Genomic DNA, 15,759 nt, shown 5'->3' with positions numbered 1-15,759 from the left:
TTTTTCTACTCCTCCGCCTTTTTTTCTATTCCTTTTTAATCGTTTTTGACGTATTATGACGAGCAAAAGTAGAAATCTCAAACAAAAATATCAGAGAAAAGTAAACTATCCGCGGCTTTCAGTGGGCTTGCATAATTAACCCTTTTAAGCCGACATTACGCGTGTCTACGTGCGCGACATTGCATTCATCGTGCATTTCACTGATCCGCCTTCTGCCCCTTTTTTGTTTCTCCCTCTCCTTTGTTCCCTCCACGTTGTTTCTACTCTTTCACGTTCGTGCCCACCCTTTCTCCACGTCCCTTGACAAAATTCCTTTCACGCGAAAAGAATCTCAACACCCCTGAGACAAGACTTTTCCTGCGGGAGAATAGCTAGCGTCGTGGCCTCTATAAATATTAACATTCTACGATCCACATTCTTATCGGGCCGAACGAGTACCTGATCTTTTGACTTGCAAATAAACGAGATGTACACGAATACGATGATATCGCGACGCGAGAATTGGCGAAAACGGTTTTTTGGACTGTTCCAGCAATGGTGGACCGAGCGCTGGTGGCCGCGTCACCCTCCAGGATATCGTCAGAAGCGATCCTGGATACACGCCAAACATCGAGCATTTAGTTTTCCCGGAGCGTAAGAGCAGCAACCCGAATTTAGCTAAAACCGGCGATGAATCTCCGTCGAACAAATCCAAGTCGAACGCAACTAATTCGGGAAGGTCCAGACTCGCGGAAGTGTTCTCCAGGCATTACTCTAGGGGCTCCTCGCAGGATTCTTCCGTCACATCCAGGAAAAATCACTTAAACGTAAGTGTTCGATAATTCTGTTCTCCATAAAAATTTAATCCATTTGAGACCTATAACTATAAAACGATACATACGCGAAACCAATATTACTTTTTAATTTTTCACGACGTTCTCTGCTCCACGTATACTCCTTTTATTTGCTGCATATTCCCTCTGCGCCAACTTATTTCTCCAATTGTATTTCCAATGTTGTTTGATAATAGCAACACGGTTTCCTTCTCACGACACAGCCAGTGCGTTACCGCTTTCAAACAGGTTAACCATAATTTGCGCTTATTAGGAAGTTTGTTGAGCTTTTTGGTTGCAACCGATCGAATGCATCGAATTCCAAAGACACAGAGACTCAGACAAGGCAAAGTTTCGTCGTAGGAATACGATAAATTCAGTTTCACAGTGGTTAAATTATCGACTCGACCTAGATATTCCAGTCGATTTCTATCCTGTTTCGAGACGCGCGGTCGTTTCAATTTTCCACATTAGGTAAACAACCGAAATTGCCGAAAGAAATCCAACGCGTGCACGCGATAAAATACACCGCGGTGACGTCGATTTCCTCGTATTTCTTATCAACGGCACCAATTCCGATCGGTAGCGATGAAATAGGGAAAGGATGAGCCACGATTAATTGGCGAGAATCTGATCGACACAGCGTTTCCAAGCGATAGGTTCACCGGTTCGCTTCGTTCCCTCTCGATTCTCGGTGGATCGCCAAGCGAAGACGGGTTTCTTCGGCGTAACACACAACGAAAATAAAAATACTTTCATCGAAGGAGTTGCGTAGCCAGTCTCTCGCACCTCGTCCGTATTTGGAAGTAGAAACAGCGGCAACCTATGTTGCGCGTAACCGTGAGTTTATAAACTACAGTTCATCTCGTGTTGCGACGCGCCGCCGCTCGTCACTACGACTTCCAGAATTCCTTTATGCAATCTCGACAAACATGCGTATGACTTTCAAGCCGACATATCGACCGCGTCCAAAGATATTCACCATTTTTCCTTTTAATGTTAGAAATTCAGCCGAATAAAAGGAATCGTACTGACACGAATTTTATTTTATGGTAAAGCTTATAAAATTGTTTTATGATCCTTCTATTTACTCAGAAGCCTTTTTTGTGGTAAATGGTTTCATGATCCTTCTATTTATCAAGATTCGTGGATGTCACTGGGAACAAAAGGTTAAGTTGTAACATTTAGATGTAACAGAGGTAGTAAAATGGGCAAAATGTTCTTTGTAAAATGCGTATAATAAAGCGGAGTAATAACGTTTAACTTTTGTTCTTTTTAAGTAGATAAAAACGTGATAATTATGGAATTAGATAAAGAGTTATTGTGAAGTTACGAAACGTATAACAAGTATATCATATGAAATAAATGAATTAGTTGTAAAAGGAGAAGTATTATGTATAGTCCTATTTTGATAAAAAATTAACGTTCTTCTTGTTAAAAGCACCAGTCACGAAACTAGCCATGTTCGGTGGATGGAATTTGAATAATGTGAGGAAGGCACGAATGCGATTAACGAAGCTGCATAAAGATGGACGATAAACCTTCTCCTCTCGATATTCCACGAAATCTTAAGAAATTCTATGGCGATTTCCTCGAAGCGATTATCGAATCCCCAATTCCCCTGTCGAAAAATGTGAATTCTCTATCGACCGGGAATACTATAGCTTGTCGTTCATCGAAAGATACGGACAAAACGAATTGAAAAAAAGAGATAAAAAGGAGACAGTGAATAGACGAGACCAATGAGAAACCTCCGAGCGACGGCCTATACTGAATCGATTAGCTTCCCCGTCGAAGGAATAATTGCAAAAGCTAAAGAAAAGAAGTCAAATACGTTCCTATTTATTCTAACCGCATCCAAGTGGCCGCATTAAGGGAACATCCCTTGTCTTGTGCTAAATGTGCCCTACGTCCATGAAATATGAAATACTGAAATAGAGAATACTATTGAACGCTGCTTACTCTTAAGTATACCCATACGTCTTTAAACTCATCAGAATACGAGTCGTAGGGATAGAAAGTATCCAAGGTCTACAATTCAAATTATGTATTATATTTATCTTTCAATCTTCCAAATATCAACCTAGTCTTACCAAACATCTCACAAAATGCCAAAGAACAGTCCCAAAACTCTACGACTGAAACTTTGCGACGGAATATTCCATCTCTTCTTCGCCTGAAATGCTCAAGTGAACGTTTAATTCTTATCTCCGTAATCACACTTTCTTATAATATCCCATTGCCATATCTACGAAACTACTGGAAAATTGAAAGTAACCCCCTCCCGAGTTCGTACTGAGACAACGATCGAACGAACCTCGCTGATTTGAATTTCTGATCGCAGAGTACGTCACTGGACAGCGGAGGGACGGTGTCCCATCAAGCAACAGGGTCGAGCGGATCCACGGTGGTGACGAGGAGCGCCGGACGTCGTTGGCTGTTGCAGAGCTCGCAATCCTCCAGGCAACATTCGGTCGAGGACGGAGTACGTGGGGGCAACGTAGGCGTCATAGGGCCCGTTTCGACCTCGTCCTCGAGTCAGGCCCCTGCTCCAGCCTTGCCGCCTCGTAGAGTCAGTTCAGCCGCGAATTCTACCGACATCTCGAACACGGCCACTGGCTCCCGCGGCGACAGGTAACGCGTGTGTTCTCTCTGTGCTTCTTTTCTCTCCATTCATATATTCTTCGCTTCATTTTATTCTTTTCCTTTTGCCTTCATCTATCTCTCGTTACCTCTGTTCTCCTCATCTACATATATCGTGTGTATGGTGCTCCTTCGATGTAAGAAGAATATTTCCATCAGTCTTTCCTATTTCTTCTTTTTTCGTTCATGGAAGGGGTGGGCAGATGAGAGAGGAATGTAACTCGATTTTAACGATCGTTATTCGTGATTCCCGATTTCCAATTATTTTACATTTCACTTTCACTTTTTCAACGTTGCGTATTGGTATATGTATCGTAATACGTGATTGCACGGCTGATGTTGCTTATGATTGTCGTTGATTCTTGTCAACTTTATACGTGTTGATAGTTTTATTCGAAATAGTGCTTGTCACATACAAATTATCGGACAAATAATCGCTCTGGCTTATTATTAGAGGGTTCTTATCTTTTTATAAGAAAGAGGAGATAAGGTGAATCAGTTAATCTCTAGATTAATACGTCACGCTACGTTCAATGAAAGAATATCCGAAAAATGCAAGTTCAAGAGAATTCCCGATAATCTCGATTGATAATCGAGTCTGATGAATATCATGACCGGCACTATAATAATTTCTTCAGTAATACCATGGGTCACTGAAAGAACCACACGACGCAGAACGTGTTAATTTTTTACGTGGGCCAGGGAGTTCATTGTCCCGTTCGTCGAGTGCTTTATTCGTCGGTGTGACATGGCCAGACCAAAAAAGGACACGTCGGGCTAGGCGAATAGTAGCAGAAGGGGATAATATAATTAACGACATTAGTTTTGGCGAATAACGTGAGAGAGGTCGTTTCGTCAAGAGATTAATACCGAGGCGATAAGCATCGTCGATACGTCGATTTGATAAAAAGAAAATTAATTCGATCATGGTTGGAGTTTACGTTTAGTCTCTCTTTCTCTCTCTTTTTCTCTGTTTCTCTCTCTCTCTCTCTCTCTCCCTCTTTCTCTCTCTTTCTCTCTTTCCTTTCTTCTGTTTACTTCTTGTAGTCTTTGACTCGGTGGTTACGCGCGATGTAAGTTTCATGAAGCTCAATGAAACGAGGCAACCGCTTCCTACACAGCTCGCTCTGTCCTCGGAACTACCCCGCGGAGTTCAACTTGTTTACACACGGGAATACAAAATTCAACGGGTTGAATGACAGAGGGAGCGATCCTAGAGCTCTTTGCAAAGCCCTATACGGTTAATTAGTTGTCTCGGATCATTTTTACGGAGTTTAATGGGATCGCGGAAAAGCAAGCTTGTTTACTTTCTCGAAACGTGCGTTTGTTTCTTGAAGTTTTCTCGCGTTAAATATCACTCTCCGTTTTACGATTTCGTTTTCTTTCGAGGAAAGTAATCGTCATTTTGAAATATTAAATCTGTGCTGTGATTTTAGTACCAGTGAAGTTTGATTCATGAGATGTGTGAAAGTTTTATCAATATCTCGCCGATCGATGTAAATGTTAATGTGATCGCGAGATGAAGCTGCATCGATCCTCGACGACATAATTATATTTGGTATATTAATTTATCACGCGAGAGTAGTCTTAATCCAAGTGTGAAAACCAGGGAAAGACCCTGCAGATGATGTCAGTTATGAGGTAAATATAATTAATCCAGGACATTCACATATATCTTCTGATAAGGTCATTCAGAAATAACGTCATACTTAGCCCATGTAATATAAATTCGTCTATCTGCATCTCGCTACAAATAGTCGCATAGCTGTTAACGAGAATAAAGTAGTTACATATATATTCAGAACTACGATAACTTATTTTAGGATTAAAAATCGCGCAGCATATTAACTATATCGATTATATTTTCGGAAAAATCGATGGATATCAGTCATCATCGAAACGTTTTACGTTGAATTATACATTTAAAATTTCAGTAGTAAATTCGTACGCGACCAATTCTACGTCGTTCAATCTAAAAAATGAATCGAGTCATTCGGAAGATCAGAATGTCATTTATTCTTGCGCTTTAACCATTTATGTTGCGGCTCGAAGCTTACCGACGATTCCATTTCTCTAGTTGCTTCTTCTTTCATGAATCATTATGGCGGAGGATTATTCATGTCGTCGTTGTCGTCTTTCCTCGCACTGCTGACTACATTTACCGAGATTCATTAATGATAAATGGTAGGAACATTTGTGAATTATCGAAGCACCGGGTACCGTCACATTGACATTCTGAAATTAACTTGCCGGCCAGAGAAATAACGGATTTCGTTTTGAAAATTTTATTCCAACGACCTACATATGTATACTTGGACGCAACGAAATTTACATTCTGTCCACTCGCGTTTTACGAAACGTTTAAAACGTGGCACCGGTTGTTCGCGTAACATCGAAACATTGTTCGACCCTAGAAATTGATATTCTTGTATACGCGAAAGTGTTCTTGTTAATCTGGTTGGGAATTCGAATTTCCATTACTCTATTTTAAATCGAGTTACTTTTACTCTCTTATCACGTTTTATCGCTATGTTAGCAGGCTATACGCGTACCGGCACGCAACGCGTAAAGAAAACAGAAAGAAACTCTTGTACATTTAATCACAGTTAAACTGGAAGCGTTTTCGTGTCTCGTGAAACGCGACGAGTAGGATTATTCTCGTTGGGACGCGAAACGCCGACGAATCCGTTTTACCGCGGCTCGTACGTTACCAGCTTTTGCCATATACATTTCGCGACGGTATCGTAGTGCTTTCGGTATCGGTGGCGGTAGGAAAGAATCCCGCCTTTGTAGACATTTCGAAGCAAGATGGATGCAACGGCCCCGTTTCCTTTCGTTCTTTCCCCTTGTGACATTTTTATTTGCTCCTCTTCTATCTCGCGATATCTATATCGCCAGCCGCGTAGTCTCGATGAATATTTATACGAGCAGATTGTATCCGGGTTCGAGGAAGGGAGCAAATGCACCGAAGCCACGTTGTAACGGTGCAACAACCTCCTCAAATCGAGTTCCGCCAATACAAACCTTAAATATACATATATATGTATTATACGTATGTATTTGGGCCTATCTATAAGGGTAGTTTTCTGGAGAGTCAACTTCAAATATTCGTGAATAATAAATGTATCTCATTCGTTGTACGCTTTCTATCAATTTTTCGAATTGAGTGCTCGAAGAATGCATGCTTCTTTCATATATATGTACAATCAGAAAAAACACGATCAGATAATATGTTTATTATCAGTATGAAAAGTTTGATTTAATATTTCATTTACAGAGGCCAAACCGTGTCGATCCTGCATTTACGCAACACATCCGATCCTTGGGAAGTTGGATCTCAAGGCTCATCATATAGCGTCAGTAGCAATAAAAGTCAAACTGGCAGCAAAGGAAAATCAAGTGGAAATGCACGGGGCTCGTACACGCGTGGTACTTCGATACCATCCTTGAAGCGCCACGACACAACGGCATCGGCATCGTCGACTTCCAGCCTGAAGCAGCATCGACAGGACAGCCACGGACAGGCGAGTAAAACGTTTGAAAAATAAAAATCGTTTTATCGTACCGTATTTCTTTCGGAATATCGTGCAATTCGTAACTCGATATAGTATCACGAACTATCGCTTTCCAAACCGTAAAATTCCGTGCTCGAAACTTTTACAATCTTTCTTGTTCCTTTTATTTAAATTTTGAAATATTGTAGTTTCCGTTATACGCGCTCGTTTCCTAACGATCGAGAACTTCGATCCCAGTAATCGTTATGACCCTTTGAAAGATAGACTTTAAAGAAAAGAGAGAGGAAAGAGTTTGATATTCTGTTAGAGAACGTTGAAAAAGTTTGGACGCGCTGTCAAAATGTCTGGAAGACATCTGTTTCTATCGATGAATTTACGGACAGGTGACGGGTTCTCGTCGACGAGAATCCTCGAATTCGTTCCTGTCGGGTAACAGCGGCACCTCGGGCGAACTTTTCATCAGCGGAGATTGCAGCAGGGAATTGTCACCGGTGCGATGGTGCGACAGGGAGGTGGACGGTGTCTATTTAGGTCGATCGGGTTGGGTGCAAGTGCAACAAAGGTCTCTGGACGAGAATCGACGGATAAACTATGAGAGTAGCTTGGTAACGGCAACCACAGGTACTCTGCCGTTGCCGAGACGAGCCGCAGTAAAATTGGCTGACTATCATTGCAACAGCGAACCAGGGAAATGTCCTGAAGAATTTCTACGATTGGATACCCAGAGACCGGACTATCTAGCTCTACATGGTCAAGACTTTGAATCTGTAGCGAGCAGCACCTGCACATCTCCTCACAGCATTCCCGAATCTTATTCCCCGCCGTCGGTTACGCCGATAATCTCACCTCCACCTGCCTTTCAAGATGTGATCGGCAAAAAGACCTCCTCGAAGCATTCTTCCGGGCGTAACAATTATGGCAAGCCGCCATTCCTACCACGATCTAATGCTATAGTGGACAGTGACATCATCAGTCCTCCGCCTTCGCCTCCGCATCAAGTGAATTGGAGTTCCTTGCCACCATCTTCCCGGAAGACATCGAACACACCGTCCAGACCTAGAAGGCAAAACAGTAACAGTCAACAACAACAACAGCAACAACAATATCGAATGGCGCAAGCTAAATCATTGGAAGATCAGTCCTCTTCGAGAAGGTCGCAGTTCGTCCAACGTTACTTAGAGTCCTCGAGCTCATCTTCGTCGTCAGTAGGTTTCAGAAGTCTGGATAGTTGCGTAACGAGATCGACGATGCCCAGATTGGCCGAGAACACGGATTCTTCGGTGGAGGGATACGACGACGGCGACGACGAGGACGACAATCCTAGCTCCTCTTTGAATCTAAGCCTCGTTTCTTCTTCGATAATAGCGCTGAATTCATCTACAGAGTCTATTCGCGCTAATGGGGAAAGGATTTCACCGAATAGACAGAGCCGTCATCACAGAAGTCAACAAGGATTAAGAAGATCACCCGGATCCTCGGAATCCGGCAAGTTATCGTTCAATTCGCCTTCCTCCTCCTCGTCGTCGTCAAGCAGCGCGGAGAGACAAGGCCGATCTCCGACACCCAATCCTTTCAGGCGTAGCAACGCTTCTAGACAACATCAGAGTGCCAGAACGACGCAAGCGTCCCCAGATTCCCATCAGTCGCGGGTAAGAAGATCCAGAAGTCTTCAATTACCCGAGAAGAGGTCCCCCAGCACCGCCGCACCGAGTAGGGAGCATTCCAGAGAATCTAACGAGAGCCACAGAGTCGCCATGAAAATTTCCACCGATCGTGGCAACGAAAGAAAACGTCATGCTCTCCAAAATAGTGCGTATATTCGTTGACTAGTTTCATTCGTTGCAGCAGTTTTCCTTTTCTTTTTTTTTTTTTTTTTTTTTTTTTTTTGTGAATTTCATATACGAGTCGAACATCGTATCTTTGTCGCAATTTCATTGTTCGAATATCTTATAGGTATTCGAGTGTTCGAACCTCCTTTACACTCTTGTACTTTGTCTATTTATTACTATAGTATACTGTAGTATATTTGTGCATGTTTCCTAGGAAAAGCGCAGTCAACCGAGAACGCGTTAAACGAGGAACTTCTTCGCGAGACTGAGGCAGTAACCGAGTTCCTTTACGGTACGAGGAGTCGCGCAGTGGCTAGGAGTATTCTCTCGTGTCGCTTCGAGCGCCGTGAAGACAGCCAAGAACAAAGACAAAGGAACAATCCCAACACTTACGACGTTTATTTTATCTCGTCTAAGCAACAACAATCTTCGAAATCAAGCGGCATGTGTATGCAACAGCAGTCACAGCAGCCGCAGCAATCGCAACAGCAACAACAGCAACAACAACAACAACAGCAACAACAATCCAGACGGCCGAAGACGCTTCAGAGAGGGGCAACGACCCCGAATGCAAATCCCTCGTCTTCGAACCACGACTTTTGCATCAGTCCCGACACGAAACTACGCTGCAACAGCAGTACATGCGATTTCTGGCCACATTGCTCACAGAGAGATACTCTGTACTCCCCTAATCAGGCACCGGTATTTATGAAGCTATCCCAGAGCTACCCGGCTCATCAAAGACTCCCCACGGACACGGGGAACCACGCGAACAGAGGAAGCGCCAGCTCATCCCCAGCATCGTTAGAGCGAATGGACGATCGGGAGTTCCGTGATCGCGAAACTTCTCGAAAGAATCGAGCTAACCGGGAACAGAACAACAGCAACGCGTCAAAATATCAAGAAAGGCAACCGAAAAGCGTGTTGAAGCAGTCGAATCGATGGTCGCCTCTCGAAGGATCCAATGGGAATGGGTCGAGCGTAGAAAAGAGGGAATATCATCGATACTATCAGAAACCTGAATTCACTGGCAGCTTCGAAGGTTGTGAAAGTAAAGATAGAAAAGTGTCACCGGTTCAGGGGAAGAGTATCATGAATAGATCGCCGAGTGGTCAAGTCGCGTCCTCGTCGACTACATCGTCGTCTTCTAGTAGTGACATTTGGGTCACCACATCCGATCGAACGGTGACGAAAAGTCCGAGGAACGCAAAAAGTTCCGGGGCGTCTACTCCAATGGAAGATGCGGTGATTGGTTCTCTGAAGACCCTAATAGAACCGCCGAAAGATGGAATGCTGTCCAGGCCTGGAAGTGCACCAACGAGAGGGGAGGATTCTCTGCCAGGGGACGTCTCCTTGGATCCTCATCAGCGGTCTCTTTCCTTGCCAAAGTCCTTTCTGGCGCATAATGGGTAAGTTATTCAATGATGCTCCAAGTATGATTAAAGATTCCTACGTAGAAATGTAATATATATTTTCGATACAATGAGAATCATGCATGTTGGAACGCGGGAAATAGACAAAAGTACCGACTTAACATTCAGTTTACTCTACCGCATTTCTCGATCGTTTAGAAGTTCAACCGCTCTTTTAATTGGCTTTCGTTTAAATGCTATCTGGTACTGCATTACGTGTGCTTCGAATGAATCTCTCGGTAGTTGTACAAGTTTTAAAAATTATTCCATTCCGTTCATAATCTCGTTTCCTATACATCCCGCCGGTCGATCGATAAGCTATCTATTTTGTGACCGTGTTGGAAAACAAGATTTAATGAAAAGAATTGCACTTGACCCGCGTATACGTACAGAGTAAATATGTTCCTCTTTTTATCGAAGACTACGCAAGCATGTACATATTTTTCGTAACTTTTACGATACAGTCGTTGTAATTCGTTCAACGTTGGTACACGCGCTATCAACGTTAGTTAATGCAATCAAATTTTCGAGAAGTTCGATTACTTCGTCCCTAGTTGTACTAGCTACCTCCAAGTGATAGTGACCTAAAGTTATTATCAGTACAGTTGCATACACATCACTTGTGGCAGATGTTCCTTCCCTGATAGATAGTCTATTCTCCAGGTAAATCCACGCGTGTTTGTCAATTTCTTAGTGTCATTAATATCTTGATCAACCTGTCTGACCAAATTATACACGTTTGCCATAAGAGCGATAAATGAACAAAGTAAGATGATTCGATTATCCAGAACATTTATCGTAAGCTTCAACCATAAATTTGTTCGTTTATCGAGGACACATATCTCCGAGCGAAATTAAAAATTACAATCGGGATCATAAAATGTTTAACCACATATAAGAATAGCCGCACTGCAATATAACGATATTAGAATATCGATGCAACGACGCAAGAATATTGATGCGCCGATGTATATCCGCATAACAATATAACGATATCGGTGGACTGACATAATTTAACGAGATCGGGGTCATATCCATAGCACGTAATTACATTTGTAATTTACAGCGGCAATAAACTTAATCCGTAACTTTTCCATTCGTCGCGAACGCGGTTCCTTTTCATGCAAAATTAAAAATGGCTACCAAGTTTATGGCGCGCCTATTCGTCGTTAAAAATATCGTAGCACTAAAACGTCGTTCAAACTGACACGAGTGCCATTCAGACGATCGTATACCGATCTATGGAACGATTTATAGTTCGACAAAGGTGTGACATTTGTCGCGTGCTCTCGCCTAAATGCTTCTCCGCTTTATGGCACACAGAGAGAACTCGAGAGAAGCCCTCAAGCAACGACCGTACAAACGCGCCAAGTGTAATGCGACGTAACCGCACGTTCGTTCAACTGGGCCCGATCCCGCTTAAGATCACCCACGCATTAGCCCACGCAGAGTCCGCGAGTGCATCCGAACCAACGCACAAAGAAACATTATAGCACTAGTCGTGCGTGACTCTGGTTCATACCGAACGCGGCCAGAAACGCGGGACCAAATGTTAACAAATACGTTAATTCGCTCTAAACGAGGCCCTAGCTTATTTGTAGGGAATAAAAACGAAGTTTAACGAAACTTCTTAAAGAGTATTTGAACAGTTAACCAAATTTGATTGTGCGTATGAAAATTGATCGGACAGCGAAAATCAATACGGCGAGAAAAACGAAATACACATAGAGGAAAAAAGCCAGCGAAATAAATGAACGTGTATGGAGAACGAAAAGTCGGTCAACTTGTTACGTAGAAAAATTTATCTGGAAATTAGCGAATAGAATACAGTCGGATAACGCGGAGGAACGCGGATTGAAGCGAATTTCCGAACAATGTATTCTCTGAATGCGGTTCGCGTGTTTTTCGAATTTAAAATGGGACATTGCGGGGCAAGTTTCTTCACAGTTTCTGGCCAAACAGTTAATCCGATGAGAGGGAGCTTCCGCAAAGTTTCGTTCCTTGTACGTTCCCGTACTCTCTCTATATATTCTTTTAAGTCGTACAAGTTCCCAGAGCGTTTCACCCTCCTGTGTATTCACGTATCTCGCGTTGGATGTCACGAACAAATGCATAGGCAAACTTGTAAAGAATCGTACCGCGATATTCTGAGGAAAGGCGATATGAAAAAGAAGGCGAAGGATAATTCCGCGAGTTATGAATGCGATTCAAGATCGATCCTATTTAAAATACATATAAATATCGATATGTTCGGATTCCTTTCGATACGCATTTTCAAATCCCTTCAGCGAATTTCAAGGCGCTTGTGAAAAAATATAACAAATGTAGTTTTCGGATAGGTATACGTATTTTCTTTTTCTCCTTTACATTATCGGGATTTTATATAACGATATTTTGTTATATTCATTTCGTACGATCACCACTCTCTTTTGTATCTCCAGTTTCCACGATCCCGTGAATAGACTATTCTTTTTTCTTTATTAAACCATTCGCGTGTTTTCGAAACAGAGTCCGCTCGTTTGTTCTTTTTTTCGAGTTCGTTTTCGAAAGATGACACCTATTCGTAATAAAAAAAAAAACACACAAAAAAGAGTTGAGTAACTATGTTCGCGAGTATCGAAGGACGAACCGCGTATTGATTAACTTCGTGTTATTTAATTTCGTATTTCCAGTACATCTGCGGCGACCGTAGAAGGTTTGAGTTATTAATCTTTGGAAATGCCATTCCGTAAATACCAGACGAGGCTATTCCAACAAGAAAAGGTCGCAGACGATTCGACTCCGATATGGATGAACTTTATAGACTTGAAAAATAGCCAATGATACTAGATACGTATATTTTTTTAGCTACGCTAATTCGAGTTATCACCCTCCAAAGTTCAATCTTTTAAGGCCTGGAAACGGTTACAGATAGAACAAGATTGTATTAACAAAAATTCATCAAGATTTGGGTTAACGTTAAGGTTAATTCAAAATCTTCCTTTTTGAATACTTTTTGTATAGATTTCCGGTTCTCGTACGAATTTCCATTGGCAACTTACGTATGAGTGAAATATGAATTTTCATTCTGTTCTATACCAGACGAGGCTATTCCAACAAGAAAAGGTCGCAGACGATTCGACTCCGATATGGATGAACTTTATAGACTTGAAAAATAGCCAATGATACTAGATACGTATATTTTTTTAGCTACGCTAATTCGAGTTATCACCCTCCAAAGTTCAATCTTTTAAGGCCTGGAAACGGTTACAGATAGAACAAGATTGTATTAACAAAAATTCATCAAGATTTGGGTTAACGTTAAGGTTAATTCAAAATCTTCCTTTTTGAATACTTTTTGTATAGTTTTCCGGTTCTCGTACGAATTTCCATTGGCAACTTACGTATGAGTGAAATATGAATTTCCATTCTGTTCTTTTTTCGCTTGGTTATTGATAGAATACAATAAACGTGTCATCGAACATTTGACAGATATCGCTATTACAGAGCTTGACTTCAGATTTGATACGTAACATTATAGCGGCTATATATGTATGCCCATGTAAATGATATTAATCTCCAAAGGATCGGAATTTACGCGACAGGTGGCAATTTGGTTCTCAAATCTATCGGAAATTCATAGAAACCAACGAGGCTCTTGAATTTCGAACGACTACAGGAATTACTATTCATTTGACAAATTCTTGATCGAATCGACAAAGTAATTAATCGTTTTAACCACGACACGGTAATTGATCGTTCCTCTATCAATCGCTAAGATATTTTCGTTTCGTAATTTTAGTGATCCTTGATGAACTCTTGCACATTTCAAATGGAAGCACAGGTTACTAGACTTATAACTTCGTTACTAGAAATCTGAAAATTGTGTATCCTGTGTAATTATTATGTAGTATAATAATTATCTGAGACATTATCTGAGGCTATAAGTAGCCTAACTTAACATGCAAGTGTTCAATTTTAATTTATTACTGCAAACATTTTGAGTGAACAAAAATTTGTCTAGGTGGAGGCGATAAGATTATACAATGATTATTTCTCTAAAAAAGATTATTAACCTAGTTACGTCAAATGAGACGTTAATTTAAAAGATACTTTAATTGGAATATCATAAAGTAAAACCTTTTCGATTGGTAGAACTGCTGCGTAACCAATTTCGCAGCGTCTGTTATGCAAACTTTAATTTTCTCCAAACATGATGAAGCTAAGTGCTACTACTAAAAGAGGCGATATTCTTTTGAAATAAACGCGACACGATTTTCCTTGAAAATTGGTCGTATTGTCGAGCATGTAATCGGTTACGTGGTTGACGACCGACGAACCGGTTTCACAGGAGAATGAGGGACTCGCTGACAAGTGTCAAGTTTAAATGGACGCGCATCGATTGCACCATGCGAATGTACTTTCTCTTGGTGGTGATTTCTTCGCCGTAAGCGCTACCTGGAGGTTCTGTTACGATCGACCTGCGCCGGCTACTTTATTCTGAAACTAACAGATGGCCTCGCATTCCGTTCTCTCACCTGTCCGGAGTGCTACCTGTGTTTCCTCGCCGACGGGCCTCGTATATTTCATCGCGACGCGTGTCATACCGCACCGACTTTTCATCGTTCCGACGACATATGATTTTCAATAAATTGAAAAGCTGCTCGGTATCGATTCAAGCACAAATTACTCTCGTCGAAAAGCAAGGGAACGAATAACAGATTGCTTTTATCTTCGTTTCGTTCAGTGTTTCCAATTTTATTATACTCGTATGAAATTGGTACGTAATTATTTGCTATGTAACAATAGATATTTTCATCCATCAGAAAATAAAAATCGTTTTCACCGAAGTAAAGTCGATTACTGAATGTAGATGTTGTACGATTTCAACGAACTCTTTGTATCTCGTGCGTACAGGTTAAGAATAGGGTATCAGGCAATAAAAAGCTGTGATATGAAAGTAAAAATCGAGTCGAAACGACGTGTCGCGGGAACGTAACCAGCAGTTGGGATTAGTTAGTTTCTTGTCTGTGGTAAATTGGATGGAACAAACCCTTCAGATTCTCTCGTGATAGCATGCATTAATTACAATCTCTGTAATTAGAACTTGAAATAAGAGAGATTTTCAATAGAAAAGCTTAAACAGCTAAATTACCGTATTGCAAACGAAATTGCAAACAATCATCCATTATGCATGACGATTATTTTATACTCTCTGTTATTTAAATAATAAATGATAATTCGTGTGTGTATCACGTGATAGTGCACGATCGATATCAGAGGCTTTACGTTAGCTATTGCAAATTACTCTTCAACCTCCATTGGCCAGGAATTTGATTAAGTTCACTGGTTATTCATCTGACAGCTTGAAAAGGTTCGCTGTTCCCACTGTGCCTTGAATTATCGATAATTTAATAAAATGTTATGAAACGTCGTTATCGGAATCGTGAACTGTTCGAGAAATATGCAAGCTTATTAATAGTCCCTCGCTCAAAGTTCGATATATCGTTTCGTACAATTAAGCCATACGTTTTCGAATAATTAAACAAACAAACTCTATCCATCGACG

At 41.4% G+C, this 15,759-nt stretch overlaps 1 protein-coding gene across 9 annotated transcripts in view; it reads left to right on the top strand.

Annotated features, from left to right (window-relative positions):
* LOC132904992 (serine-rich adhesin for platelets) overlaps positions 1–15,759 on the top strand; it is a 133,008-nt gene that overhangs the window by 40,925 nt on the left and 76,324 nt on the right. For all 9 annotated transcript variants that reach the window (XM_060955890.1, XM_060955947.1, XM_060955882.1 and 6 more), the window contains 5 exons: positions 533–806; positions 3,157–3,446; positions 6,733–6,979; positions 7,354–8,779; positions 9,014–10,208. In XM_060955890.1, the coding sequence (XP_060811873.1) occupies positions 533–806; positions 3,157–3,446; positions 6,733–6,979; positions 7,354–8,779; positions 9,014–10,208 (3,432 nt within the window). The remainder of the gene's footprint in view (positions 1–532; positions 807–3,156; positions 3,447–6,732; positions 6,980–7,353; positions 8,780–9,013; positions 10,209–15,759) is intronic.

The sequence above is a fragment of the Bombus pascuorum genome, chromosome 1 (assembly GCF_905332965.1).
Source record: "Bombus pascuorum chromosome 1, iyBomPasc1.1, whole genome shotgun sequence".
NCBI classification, from domain to species: Eukaryota; Metazoa; Arthropoda; class Insecta; order Hymenoptera; family Apidae; genus Bombus; species Bombus pascuorum.
This window is presented reverse-complemented; position numbering and strand designations above follow the sequence as displayed.